Consider the following 11,802-nt stretch of genomic DNA (forward strand, 5'->3'; position numbering starts at 1 on the left):
TCGGTCCCCAAAGACAAGAAAACGTACAATTACGAGGTGGACATTAAAGAAATGACGTTACACTTGAAAAAGGTGACGCTGGCACCTTCCCTATTTTTGGAATACGAGCGGCGGCTTCAGACCACGCCGGCCATCTACGTGTTACGCGGATTGGAAACCAAGGTGCGGAGCTTGAGTGCCGGGAGCTTGGACGCTCACTTTGAAAACGTTTACCCAGAAAGGGTACCTTCCAAATTATGCGTCGCCCTGCTCGCCACGTCCGACTTTCTCGGCGACATCCAATCGAACCCCTACAAATTCCGTCATTACGACCTGTCTCATTCGATGCTCTCCGTGGACGGCCAGCAAGTGCGAGCCGAGTACGACTTTCAGAACGACCTCGTCAAAATTCCCTACTTTAACTTCTTGCAAGAACTGGGAGAGAAACATTTCAAGTATAGCTACGAGCGATTTAAAACGAACGGGTTCCTTCTCTACTTCAACTTGGACGTGGACAAGTGTTCTTCTCCTTCGCATTTGAACGAGTGGCGAAAAGGAAACGTTCGCCTGCAATTACGCTTCGCTAAAGCCCTTCCACACGCGGTCACCGTCCTCTTGATTTCCGAGTGTCCCAAGCTCATGTACGTCGACAAGGACCGTACGGTCACCTTCCCATAAGAAAAGATGTACGAGAGCGACATCTTGGAACTCGTGTCCCTGAACCCCCTCGCTTCCTCCATGCTGAGAGGCATTTGCGCTTCCGACGAAGCCTTCGTTTTACGCAAGCCCGGCTATTTAATCATCAATACCGAAGAGCGAAGAAGGCGCGGGCAGCACTGGGTGCTCTACCTGAAAAACTACGACGGGTCTGCCGTGTTTTTCGACAGCTACGGACTTCCCCCCATCGAAGCAAACCTTCGAAAGACTTTACCTGTAGTGGACGAGTATAACGACAAGTGTATTCAATCGCCTTTTTCGCCTTACTGCGGGCTTTTTTGTATCTACGTAGCCACGCGCATGTCGAAACGCTACAGCTTGAAAAGTTGTGTATCCATGTTTTCCTGTAACCTCGAAGAGAATGACAAAACAATAAAACGTCTCCTCGTGAGCGAACTCGTTTCGTAAAAAATAGTATATTTATTCACGACATACACAAGACCCTTGCGAGACGATCTTCCAACGTGCTGACCCGACGCTCGCCGTCGTCGCCGGTCTGCACCGTGACGTCGAGGGATGTGTGGAGAAGCCAGTAGCGACGGACGATAGGTCGGTTGAAACCCGCGTTGATGAGACACGGGTCGACTGTCTCTCCTCGTCTATACTTCTCCAGCAGCTCGAGCTTGTAATCTACGAAACGCTTCATTTTCTTTGCAATCTTCCCACTGACGGTGAACAGACGTAAGGGTATCGTCTTGAGAATCGAGCGAAAGTCTCCCTCGCAGCTATCGCCGTGAATATAATCGCGTAATCGCAGCAAGTCCCGATACATTCGTGTTTGCACAAAGGTGGCAAACCTCTGCTCGGGCGTCATCATGACTGAGACGGAATGAGAGTAGACAACCTTTTTTTATTTCTCGTTACACATGAATTAGGCTCCAGCTTTGGTTTCGTAGCCGGGAAGGCAGCCCAAATACGGACGAAGGCTCGAGTCTAACCAATGGCTGGGGTTTCTCGACCAGAGTCCACCGCAACGACAGGTAGTCAGTTGATCGCCGATTCGCAAAAAGAAGGTCTTTGGAGGAGGCTTGAAGGTTAGGACCAGGGGTAGATCTCCCGTCAGTAGCCATTCGTAATCTGCAACGAAAGGAGTGTGAGAAACGCGTGTTTTTTTTTTTAACTCAAACACACGCACGTACAATCTTCTTCAGTCACAGAGTGACACTGATGGTCCATCTTCTCCATCTTCCTTCAATAGTCGAAGTCCTTCGCAACGTACGTCGAACGGTACCGTCCGACAGCCGAGAAACGGGCGAATCAATCGGTCCGTCCAATGCTTTTGCTCTGAAAAAAATGTGAACGATTATAGAACGTATTAAAAAATAACGAGGAAGCGTACCTTTGGACCACAATCCACCACAATTGGTACAGAAGAAGCGGGCGCTGCCAATCTCCCGAAATATGTGAGGCGGGAAAAAACCGACTTCACGCGCAGCAAAAGTGTTGTACACTGGAAACGAAACTCTTCAAACATTTCGGCGATGATGACGTCATGGGTATTACTTACGAGGATCTACCAAGCTGATCATGATGGAATGACGATCGACCATTCGCTTCGACATTTATAGTAAAGCTTTGCCTCTCACTCTCTATGACGTCATTGAACGTGTTTGAACATGTTAAGACGTGTTTGAACATGTTTGGACGTGTTCAGACACGGGCGGCGAAGTCGCCCCTGGACACACTCGTTCCTCTCTCTTCCGCTCTATGACGTCATTGAACGTGTCTGAACATGTTTGGACGTGTTTGAACATGTTGTGACGTGTGTAGACACGAACCCCGCAATACGAAAAACGTCACGCAGTACGAATTAGACTAGTGGTTAGTGTGTCGCGTCCAGTGTAGAAGGATCCTGGGTTCGAATCCCACTCTGGGTCTTCTCGTCGTCATATACAAGTCGGCCCCGAGTGTTAGCTAGAAAATAGTGTAATGTTTTATTCAACGTCGATGGTATTATCATTGTCATATGCGACATCGCAAAAAGGCGCGAAAGACGGAAGGCGGGGTGGTCAAAGTACAGACGACACCGTTGCAATGCGAGGAGGAGGAGAGCGGTGTAGCGACTATAAAAGGTGCGCTGGTTCTACGACGATTGATCGAAAGCCCACGAGGGGCACCCATCCACGACACGAGGCGTTTCGTGGACCAAAATGTAAGTCGACCGTCTCTGCTGTGAGAGTGTATTCTATGTATAGCATTGTTTTTTCAGGAACCAATAGCCGCTGTCACCGCATGACACTGAACACAGGAACTCACCCCATCCTCTCTCATCATCAATCTCAAGCGTTCCTCAACTGAAGGGAAAAGTGAGCATTGTTTCGTGAGAGGAAATCTCGTACTGATTTTGTTTGACCGCAGTGCCACGCTGTCTCGTATGTCAGTACGACCCCATCGATGCCATGCTCGTGGCCGTAGAAAGAGAGCACGAAGCTAGAATAGAGAATCTCGGTAATAGCCCAGTCGTCCTTTCAGATGACGACGACGACGACAGAGTCAGTAGTCCGCCTTTCGTAATACCTGAAACGGACGACGACGACGAACCCCTAGATGGACATGACAATGCAGACGAATTGCTCATGTGGGAAGGGGATCAGTCGTATGCAGATTTCATTCCTCTGTCTGGTAGGGTTAGAGATGAATCACCAGATGCAAGCCCAGAATTTCAAAACGAAGCTGAGCCTGTCGAGGGACGTAGAATCGTTGAATTGCGAGAACACGTCGTAGAGAATCATCCCTCCGTCACGGAGAGACGATTCCTTCCTTTTTTTGTCACAGATGAGGCATTTGACGGAACGGCTACTAGGTACACGCTTCTCTGTTCCCCACACGACGACAACGTCGACGATTTGCGACTTTATCTACCGAGCATAGCTCCAGTAATCACGCGCGTCCTCGAAGCTTATCCCATGCCTTTCAAATTTTGTCTGTGCTCGAAGGTGCTCATGATTAAGGACGGAGCCGATGGGTTGACTTCTCATCTCCTCCACGTGAACCTTCACTTGAGAGTGGTGCATAACCGCCAAGAAATCGAAGGCGCGATAAATGCTGCCATCGCAGAGTCCTCGCAACGCGTAGAAAACTATGCGACAGAAGGGTCTGGTTTCACCTCGAACGACGTCCAATGTGTCGACTTAAAACTAACGCGCTTAAAACCGAAGCGGATTGGGTGCACGATCGAGCTTCCCGAGCTGCTAAAAAGAAAACGAAAGACTCTCACAAACGTCAAACTTCCGCCGAATCACGAAAACGAGTGTTTCAAGTATAGCGTGCTGGCACTCTTGCATCCGTTGAGAAACAACCCAAACGATTATGTTAGATACCGCAAGTACATGAATCCTTCGAATCCGGAGACGCGCGTAACGTACTGGCCGCCCTGCTTCCCAGTCACTTACGAAGACATTTCCCTGTGGGAGAGAAAAAACAAAATCTCCGTGTACATCTACGTGTTCGACGAGCAGACGAGTTCGATATCTACCGGACGGGTTCCCTGTACGCTCTATAAAGATAAAGTCCACTTGCTCGAGGTTAGAGAGCATTTCTATGGAATCAGAAAATTTAGCACTTTCATGGGACGAAGTGACTACTTTTATTGCGAGAAATGCACGTCCGGTTACGGGACGAGAGAGGCATTGCAGCAACACGAACGTCTGTGTCGCGACGTAAACGAAGTGATTCTCGAAATGCCAAAAGCGGGGGAGTGTGTCTCCTTCAACAAGATACAGTACATGCATCCCTATCCCTATTTCGCGGTGTTGGACACGGAGAGCGTCTTGGAAAAGGACGCACTCGTTAAGGACGCTGTGAGTGTGCACAGGATGAGCTCGTACTGCATCGTTGTAGTGAGAAGTTGGGACGGAAAAATACTAGGCCTAGATGGCTATTTGGGACCCAACGCGGCAGAGAAATGCTTGCTCTCGCTCAAGCGATTTAGCGATCAAATCGATAGGTTGAACAGTTGTCCCGCGCCGTTGGTCATGAGTATGGAAGACCACTTTCGGCACGCGAGCGCTACGCACTGCGAATTTTGTGGAATCGAATTTAACCGACATACGCGGAAGGTATCGCATCACGACCACACCTGCTTCGTAGAGCCCGGTTCTTCGAATTTTGTCGCGACGCTGTGTGATACGTGTAACCTTACGTGTCGTAATACCAAAGAACTCGTCGTGTGCGTGCACAACCTGCAATACGATTTGAGCTCCCTTCTCCGCCACATGCACGTTCTAAATCTGGGCGAGCCGTGGATCTTAGCTTCGAGTACGGAAAAGATAAGAGGGTTCAACATTGGCGATCTCCATTTCCGCGATACCACGCAGTTTTTCAACCTGTCCTTGGCGAACCTGGTGGAAACCCTGCTCGCGAGCGGTGGCGAGAGCGCGTTTCATTGTACCCGCCAAATGTATGGTGACCGTTTCCGGCGCCTCCTCAGGAAGGGCATTTACCCGTACACCTTCGTCGACAGTTTCGAAGCGTACAATTTGCCCGCACTACCGCCAAAGGAAGCTTTCAAAAGTGACCTGAACGACCAAGAGATCACGGACGAGGACTATCAGTACGCCCTAGAGATTTTCGAATTGTTCGAATGTAAGAACCTCGGTGGTTACACGCGTCTCTACGTCACGCTCGACGCCTGTCAGCTCTGCGACGTCGTGCTGTATTTCAGGAAGATCGCGCTAGAGACGGATGGGATGGATATCCTACGCACCGTGTCCCTCGCCAGCTACGCGTGGGGTAGCGCTCTGAAGCTCACCAAAGTCAAACTCGAGCTCATGAGCGATCGCGAGATGTACGAAACGATCGAGAAGGGAATCAGGGGAGGCATTTGTAACAGCTTCCACAGATACTGTCGGGCTAATCACGAGGGGTGCGACGATTACGATCCCCAGCAAGAAAAGACTTTTATCCAGTACCTCGACGTGAATAGTTTGTACCCGTACGCGATGACTTTCCATCTCCCGACAGGTGGTTTTGAGTGGGTCGATCCTTCGAGGTGGAGCGAGATTGATTTTCTCAACATTCCTCACGATTCGGAAGTGGGTTACGTATATGTGGTAGACTTGTTGTATCCCGAAGAACTGCACGCGCTCACCAGGGATTTTCCCCTGGCACCCGAACACAGGTGCGTGGACGAGAACGAACTGTCCCCCTACCAGCGACACCTGAAAGATGCGTTGGCGCTGAACGCCCCTCCCACAAAGAAACTCTTGCTGACGTGCTATGACAAAGAACGCTACGTCGTTCATTATGCATTGCTCGCTCTGTACGTGAGGTTGGGCATGAAAATAAAACGTGTTCACAGCATCCTCTCGTTCCGCCAAGACGACTTTTTGCGAACCTTCGTGCAGAGAAACGTCGCGTTGAGGAATGCCGCGAGCACGAAATTCGAGAGACTTCTGTACAAAACCATGTCGAACAGCACGTTCGGTAAGTCGATACAAAATGTGAGACGCATGAAAAGGTACGCAATAGCCTACGACAAAGAAAGTGCACTACGAAAGGCTAGCTCCGTCGACAGTCAGCATTTTCTCATTCTGAGTGACAAGTGCATCTTGTACGAGATGAAACAACGCCGCATCAAATGCACGCACCCCCTTTACGTGGGCTTTGCCATTCTTGAAATATCCAAAGTCCGAATGTACAGCTTCATCTACGAGTCGCTCTTTTCTCGCTTGACATGTCCAGTGCAATTGATCTATAGCGACACGGACAGCGTAATTTTTTCTCTCACGTGTGAAAGCCTGGAAGAGCAGCTGATGAAGATTGAGAGTGAGTTAGATCTGTCTTCCTATCCGCCAGACCACCCACTTTTCAACGACGAGCACGCGAACCAGATGGGGTACTTCAAAGACGAGACGGGGGGCGGAGTTATTCAGGAAGTCGTAGCCATCCGAGCGAAAATGTACAGCATTCTCTTGGCTGGGTCACACAAACAGATCGCGAGAGCCAAAGGAGTTAAGAAAGACGTGGTGCGGAAACATTTATTGCACGAAGTGTACCGAGATTCTCTGTTCAATGAAAAGGCGGTCTCTCAGAAGCAGTGCACCATCCAGAGTATAAAGCAAACGATGTACACCATTTCGAGACTCAAGAAGAGCTTGGTCCCCTACGACGACAAACGCTATCTCGTGGATGCCGTACACTCCTTCCCTTATGGGAGCTGCGAATACGGTAAGCTTTACGGGTGTTTTGACGCGTATCGCATTACGATAGTACTCCCTCTTTGTGCAGCACCGGAAAACCCGGAAGAGAGCCCGAGACCGTCGACGTCAGGCATCGAGTAACCGTTGAACAAAGAGCTGCACGCGCATGTAATCGAGAATAAAAGTTCTAGTCGAGACATGCTTCTCTCTCTCTCTCTCTCTCGCAGACAGGAGAAGCACGGGACATCGTGGCAGTGTGGTAGCGGAATGGGTGTACGAAAAGAATGACCATTCCGTCATCGTGCTGGCGCAGTGACCCGCGCAATGACGGCGCTGCGATGAAGATTCCCCTTTTCTGGCACGTCTGATCATCTCGTAATGCTGCGTTCGTGAGATCAGACAAGGGAGGGAGGGTGCAGGCATCTATTGACCAAGTCCTTTGTATGTATTCAATAAAGATGTTTCAGTGAAAGAACACACAGAGTCTCGTCAAAGTTATTCGGACTGTTTAATGCGTTGCATGTCAATAACCAATCGGTATTTCAATAAATCAATGACAAAATTGGCGATGTAGACTGCTTGCAAATGTCGCTGCTTCCGCAGGGCGTGCTTAATATGAGCGATGGCACGAGCGAGAAGGTCCACGATGTCTGCAGCGATGTAGTTGAATTCTGCGTTGGCCAAGCTCACAAATTCGCACATTAGTCCCAGGGGTCCGTCTGGAACCGTTATGCAGACGTTCTTGTAACGGGCGTAGATCCGACGCACCATCTCCTGCAGTGGCCCCGGCGAGATCTCTCCTATATTGCCAAAGCCTACCATGTCTATCACGTAGCGAAAAGCAGTGATGACGAGCTCGTTGCGGGGACTTTCGCCGTTGAAACATTCCTTCTCCACTTCTTCCCAAGAAGCGTGGGTGCGGGAACAATTTTGTAAAGAGTGGTAGCTGAACATCTTCACGTAGTGATGACGCGAGCGCGGTGCGCGCTGCCTTTATACAGATAAACGCGCGCGCGCAAAGAACGGAGAATGAAAGCGAAACTGAAAAGCCACCCGTCGCCGCTAGGAGCGCGCGCGCAGCAGCAGAGAGCCGAAACCGAAAACACCCGCGGCCGGCGCAGAGGGCGCTAGGAGCGCGCGCGCGCGCATGCGCGGACGGGTGGAGCAGAGGGCGCGCGCGCATCCATAGCGTCCGCTGCGCGTCGCCTCTCTCAGTTTCTCTCGGACCGTCGCGGAAGACGGACGTGCGCTCCGCGCGCTCGCTCACTTTCTGGCTGGCTCTCGTAGAGAGCAGACGTATGTTCTCCGCGCTCGCTCAGTTTCTGCCTGGAAGTTGCCGCGGGGGAAAAGGTGAGTGATTTGACGCGCTCCTTTTCTCGTATGTTTGCCGTGTTTAGCGGTGACCGCGCTCGTGTTAAGCCTTTTCTCGCATGTTTAGACTTGTTTTGCGGTGTCCAAGCCTGTTGACGCATGTTTAGCGATGTGTGGTTCCCGCCTTGTGTTAGCTGCGTAGTGTTGAGGTTAGGCCTAAGCGATCGCCCCCGTAAGCCTCTTTCCTCGTATGTTTGCCGTGTTTAGCGGTGACCGCGCTCGTGTTAAGCCTTTTCTCGCATGTGTAGCGATGTGTGGTTCCCGCCTTGTGTTAGCTGCGTAGTGTTGGGGTTAGGCCTAAGCGATCGTCCCCGTAAGCCTCTTTCCTCGTATGTTTGCCGTGTTTAGCGGTGACCGCGCTCGTGTTAAGCCTTTTCTCGCATGTTTAGCGATGTGTGGTTCCCGCCTTGTGTTAGCTGCGTAGTGTTGTGGTTAGGCCTAAGCGATCGTCCCCGTAAGCCTATTTCCCCGATGTGTACTGTTTTCTGTTTAGCAGTAGCGGTTAGACCTTTTCTCTCGCATGCCTAGACTTGCTTGGCAGTGCTGTCATTTTTACCTGCCGCTAGTATCTTGTTCTGTCTTTCTCGTCTAGAGCTATGATGGTGGCGCCATCTGGTGTGATGCCTTGCAACTAAGTGGCCACCTGTCGTCGATCTCTGCAACTGCTGGGTGCAAACTACCAACATGGCGGGCGCTGGTCACTCGGGTGTTGCGGAGCGGCTTCTTCGCCGCGGCATCGTTGATTTTCGAATAAATTGTTTCTCTCCACTCTATTTCCATCTTTTTATTTTATTTTCTGCCTATTATTTTTCTTTTTTATGGACTCTCATGGTGCACAACGCTCAGCTGGTCTGGACACGAGTTAGACTTTCCCCAATTAGTGTGGTGGCTCCCTGGAGGGTGCTGATTAATGTGGGGGGTCCCAATTAGCTCTAATTGCTAATTAAATCGTGTTCAGGACAGTTGGGCGTTGTGCACCATGAGAGTCCAGTACCTACTACTGATAGAGGCTTGTTTACACGCAGATGTTCGATCGACTTACTAAGTTCAATCGACTCGTGTCGCCTTTATGTCAATGCAGCTATAGACACCCGCCAAGCCACAAAACCTTTCTGCGTGTTTTACGTGTGAGACGGAAGATGTTATCCCAAGTGAAAAGGCGTGCTTGGCCCAAGATCGGCTGAGAGGAGTTGGCCAACTAAGCCAACCTTGGCCCAAGGTAAGGCAACATGGTTGGGCGGAGCTTGGGGATTGACGATGGCCTGAGACTGGCCATCCATTAGCCACCAACATAGGGCCAACCTTTCTGGCCAACCTGGCCAATGCTGACCTATATATGGCCCTATCACGGCACAGTGAGAAATTTTGCATGACAACGCTACCTCCCAGCGGCGAAAGCAATATTGGCGAAACACTGGGCCGACGTCTGTTTCCAGCCTAAAAGTTGTCGGGCCAAGCTTGCAAAAAAAGCTTAGGCCAAGGTTGGGGATTGACAATGGCCTCTCTCGGGCCGACTTAGCCGGCACAAGCTCGGGCCAATGTAGAAGGCCGACCTGACAGATGTAGGGCCGATGTCTGGCCAATAAGGAAGCAATAAAGGACTGATGTTCTGATTGGTATGAAGCAAGATAAGGAAGCAAGCTTGGGTACTGATTGGGTAAACGTGGGCCCTAAAATGGCCCATGGAACAACACCTGTGCATGGGCCAACCACGGCCCGTTGCAAAAAAATGCATGACCCTACTCACTCAATTGTCTCGCGGCGTAGGGTAACGGCGTAGGGGGGAGAATCGTAAAAGCTCGCAATATGCCCGAGATCACTATAATCAAACAGGTCAGTATAAAGAAAAGAAATTGCATTTCTATCCTGAGGAAGAACAGCAGATACTATACATAGGTTTGTCTCGCGAGCTTCCACAAATTCGAGAGTCCTGCTCGCGTGTGAGTCAAAATGAAGGGTGAGGTGTGTAAGTTTAATTTGATGCGTACACAAACAACACTGAAATGAGGTATTGCTTGTCGTATTAGCTCACCATGAAGATAATGTCTCTGTTTCTTACGGCTTTTGGTTTGAGACAATCACTTGGCCAATCGAAAGTTGAACTTATGGAGTGCTACACCATTCCGCGTTTCCCTCTCCGCGAGGCAACATGCTGAGATTGAACCAAGCTTGGCAAGAGCTTGGTTGGCCAACCAGCCGTGCTTTGGAAGTGCTTGGCCAACGAGCTCGGTACAGAGCTTTCTTGCTACAGATGTGTCCTGGCCGAGGGCTTGCCAAACCTCGCTCTGCCTATCACAATGCAACATATAGAGGACGTTAGAGGACCCTTTCTCTTTTTCATATGGCGTATATGACACTTCTGTGACAGTTTCAACGACTAGAACAGAGTCTACATGACTGTCTCAATCTTAGGTAATATGTGCACTCCCGAGAACTGACTGAAATCGTCATAAAGAGACATCATTGGCCACTTACCTTGGTACTACGTGAAGATGAGTTCGGTAACCGACTGACGGCAAGCTACGGTGGCGTCCCGTCGGCACGGGCTGTTGGCCCAACGTCATTGGCCAGGTCCTTGCCGACGTAGTTGGCAGTTAACGTTGCCCAGACTTTAGAACATGACTGGCTGGCCGACTTAGTTGGCTGCCAACTGGTCCCCAACTTTCTGCCAAGAGTCGACCGTCGGCCAATTTCAATTGGGACACCGCGATAATCATCATATCAGTGGTATAGATTCGAGCCCCACAACAACCACTTTTTTCTAATCCAGTTCTAGGAATTTCTAATCCAACACCAGCCAGTTCTAATCCTTCTGGTTGGTGGCCCCACCTTGATTGACAGGCCCTTTTTTGGCTCGCCCATTCATGTTGATTGGTCTGAGATGACCCCACTTCGATTGACAGACCCCTTTTTGGCTCCACCCCTTCACACTGATTGGTTCACAATGACCCCACTTTGATTGACAGGCCCCCTTTTGGCTCCGCCCACTTCACGCAAATTGGCCCTTCCAAACCTACTGATTGCTGATTGATCCATCCACTTCGTGCTGATTGGCTCCTTCTAGGACAGCTGATCGGCCAACCCAGTGACCCCGCTACAGCTCTATCTTAGACAGACAAAAGGAATACATTGCAATGTTTATTGAGTACATCAGGGCTGTCTTGGAGAGATTGATTCCTTTGATGCTGGGCATGGTTCCTCTGAAGTGACAAATCATGTAGGTGTCTCTGGGACAGCGGCTAAAAAAGGTTTCATCCTCCGTGAGTTGACACCTTCCACGTGCACTGGACGCTCACGTCCAGTGGTTGAAGGCACGTGCATAGCGATCCAGTAGCGTTCTTGTCCAGCTTAATGTCGGACTGCGTAGGTACCACATGCCAATCTGTGATAGCCAAGATATCACCAGGGCATTCATGCGGGTAGGTGTGCTTATCCTTCTTGAGCTTCATGCGTCTTCAGTTGCAGGCGTCCAGCACCAGCGTGCATGAGACGAGCGAGAAGAGAACGAGGTACCATATCCTTCCACTGGTCCAACTGACGCTACTCCTTCTCATCTTCTGCATTATCTGAGGAGAGAAAGAATGCCCAGTTAAAT

At 50.3% G+C, this 11,802-nt stretch overlaps 1 protein-coding gene and 2 long non-coding RNA genes across 3 annotated transcripts; 2 read left to right on the plus strand and 1 right to left on the minus strand.

Annotated features, from left to right (window-relative positions):
• Positions 1–1,048: 1,048 nt before the first annotated feature.
• Positions 1,049–2,371, minus strand: LOC135378512 (uncharacterized). Its single transcript, XR_010418426.1, has 3 exons — positions 2,036–2,371; positions 1,836–1,980; positions 1,049–1,773 (listed from the first exon to the last, which is right to left on the minus strand). It is a non-coding gene; the product is annotated as an uncharacterized LOC135378512 (long non-coding RNA).
• Positions 2,372–3,391: 1,020 nt separating this feature from the next.
• LOC135378511 (uncharacterized) lies at positions 3,392–6,994 on the plus strand. Its single transcript, XM_064611569.1, has 2 exons — positions 3,392–6,864; positions 6,925–6,994. The coding sequence occupies exons 1-2, from the start codon at positions 3,603–3,605 to the stop codon at positions 6,975–6,977; spliced, it is 3,315 nt and encodes a 1,104-aa protein (XP_064467639.1). The 5' UTR covers positions 3,392–3,602; the 3' UTR covers positions 6,978–6,994.
• A 1,076-nt stretch (positions 6,995–8,070) lies between these two features.
• On the plus strand, positions 8,071–8,975 carry LOC135367089 (uncharacterized). The gene is made up of 2 exons (XR_010414356.1): positions 8,071–8,186; positions 8,800–8,975. It is a non-coding gene; the product is annotated as an uncharacterized LOC135367089 (long non-coding RNA).
• Positions 8,976–11,802: the final 2,827 nt, after the last annotated feature.

Source organism: Ornithodoros turicata, chromosome 1 (genome assembly GCF_037126465.1).
Source record: "Ornithodoros turicata isolate Travis chromosome 1, ASM3712646v1, whole genome shotgun sequence".
Classification (NCBI taxonomy): domain Eukaryota; kingdom Metazoa; phylum Arthropoda; class Arachnida; order Ixodida; family Argasidae; genus Ornithodoros; species Ornithodoros turicata.

Excerpts from the sequence above, each read along its gene's own strand:
- LOC135378511 (XM_064611569.1), top strand. The coding sequence starts at position 3,603 with ATGCCTTTCAAATTTTGTCTGTGCTCGAAGGTGCTCATGATTAAGGAC. Across the intron at positions 6,865-6,924 it reads TTATGGGAGCTGCGAATACG|CACCGGAAAACCCGGAAGAG; the intron begins GTAAGCTTTACG and ends CTCTTTGTGCAG.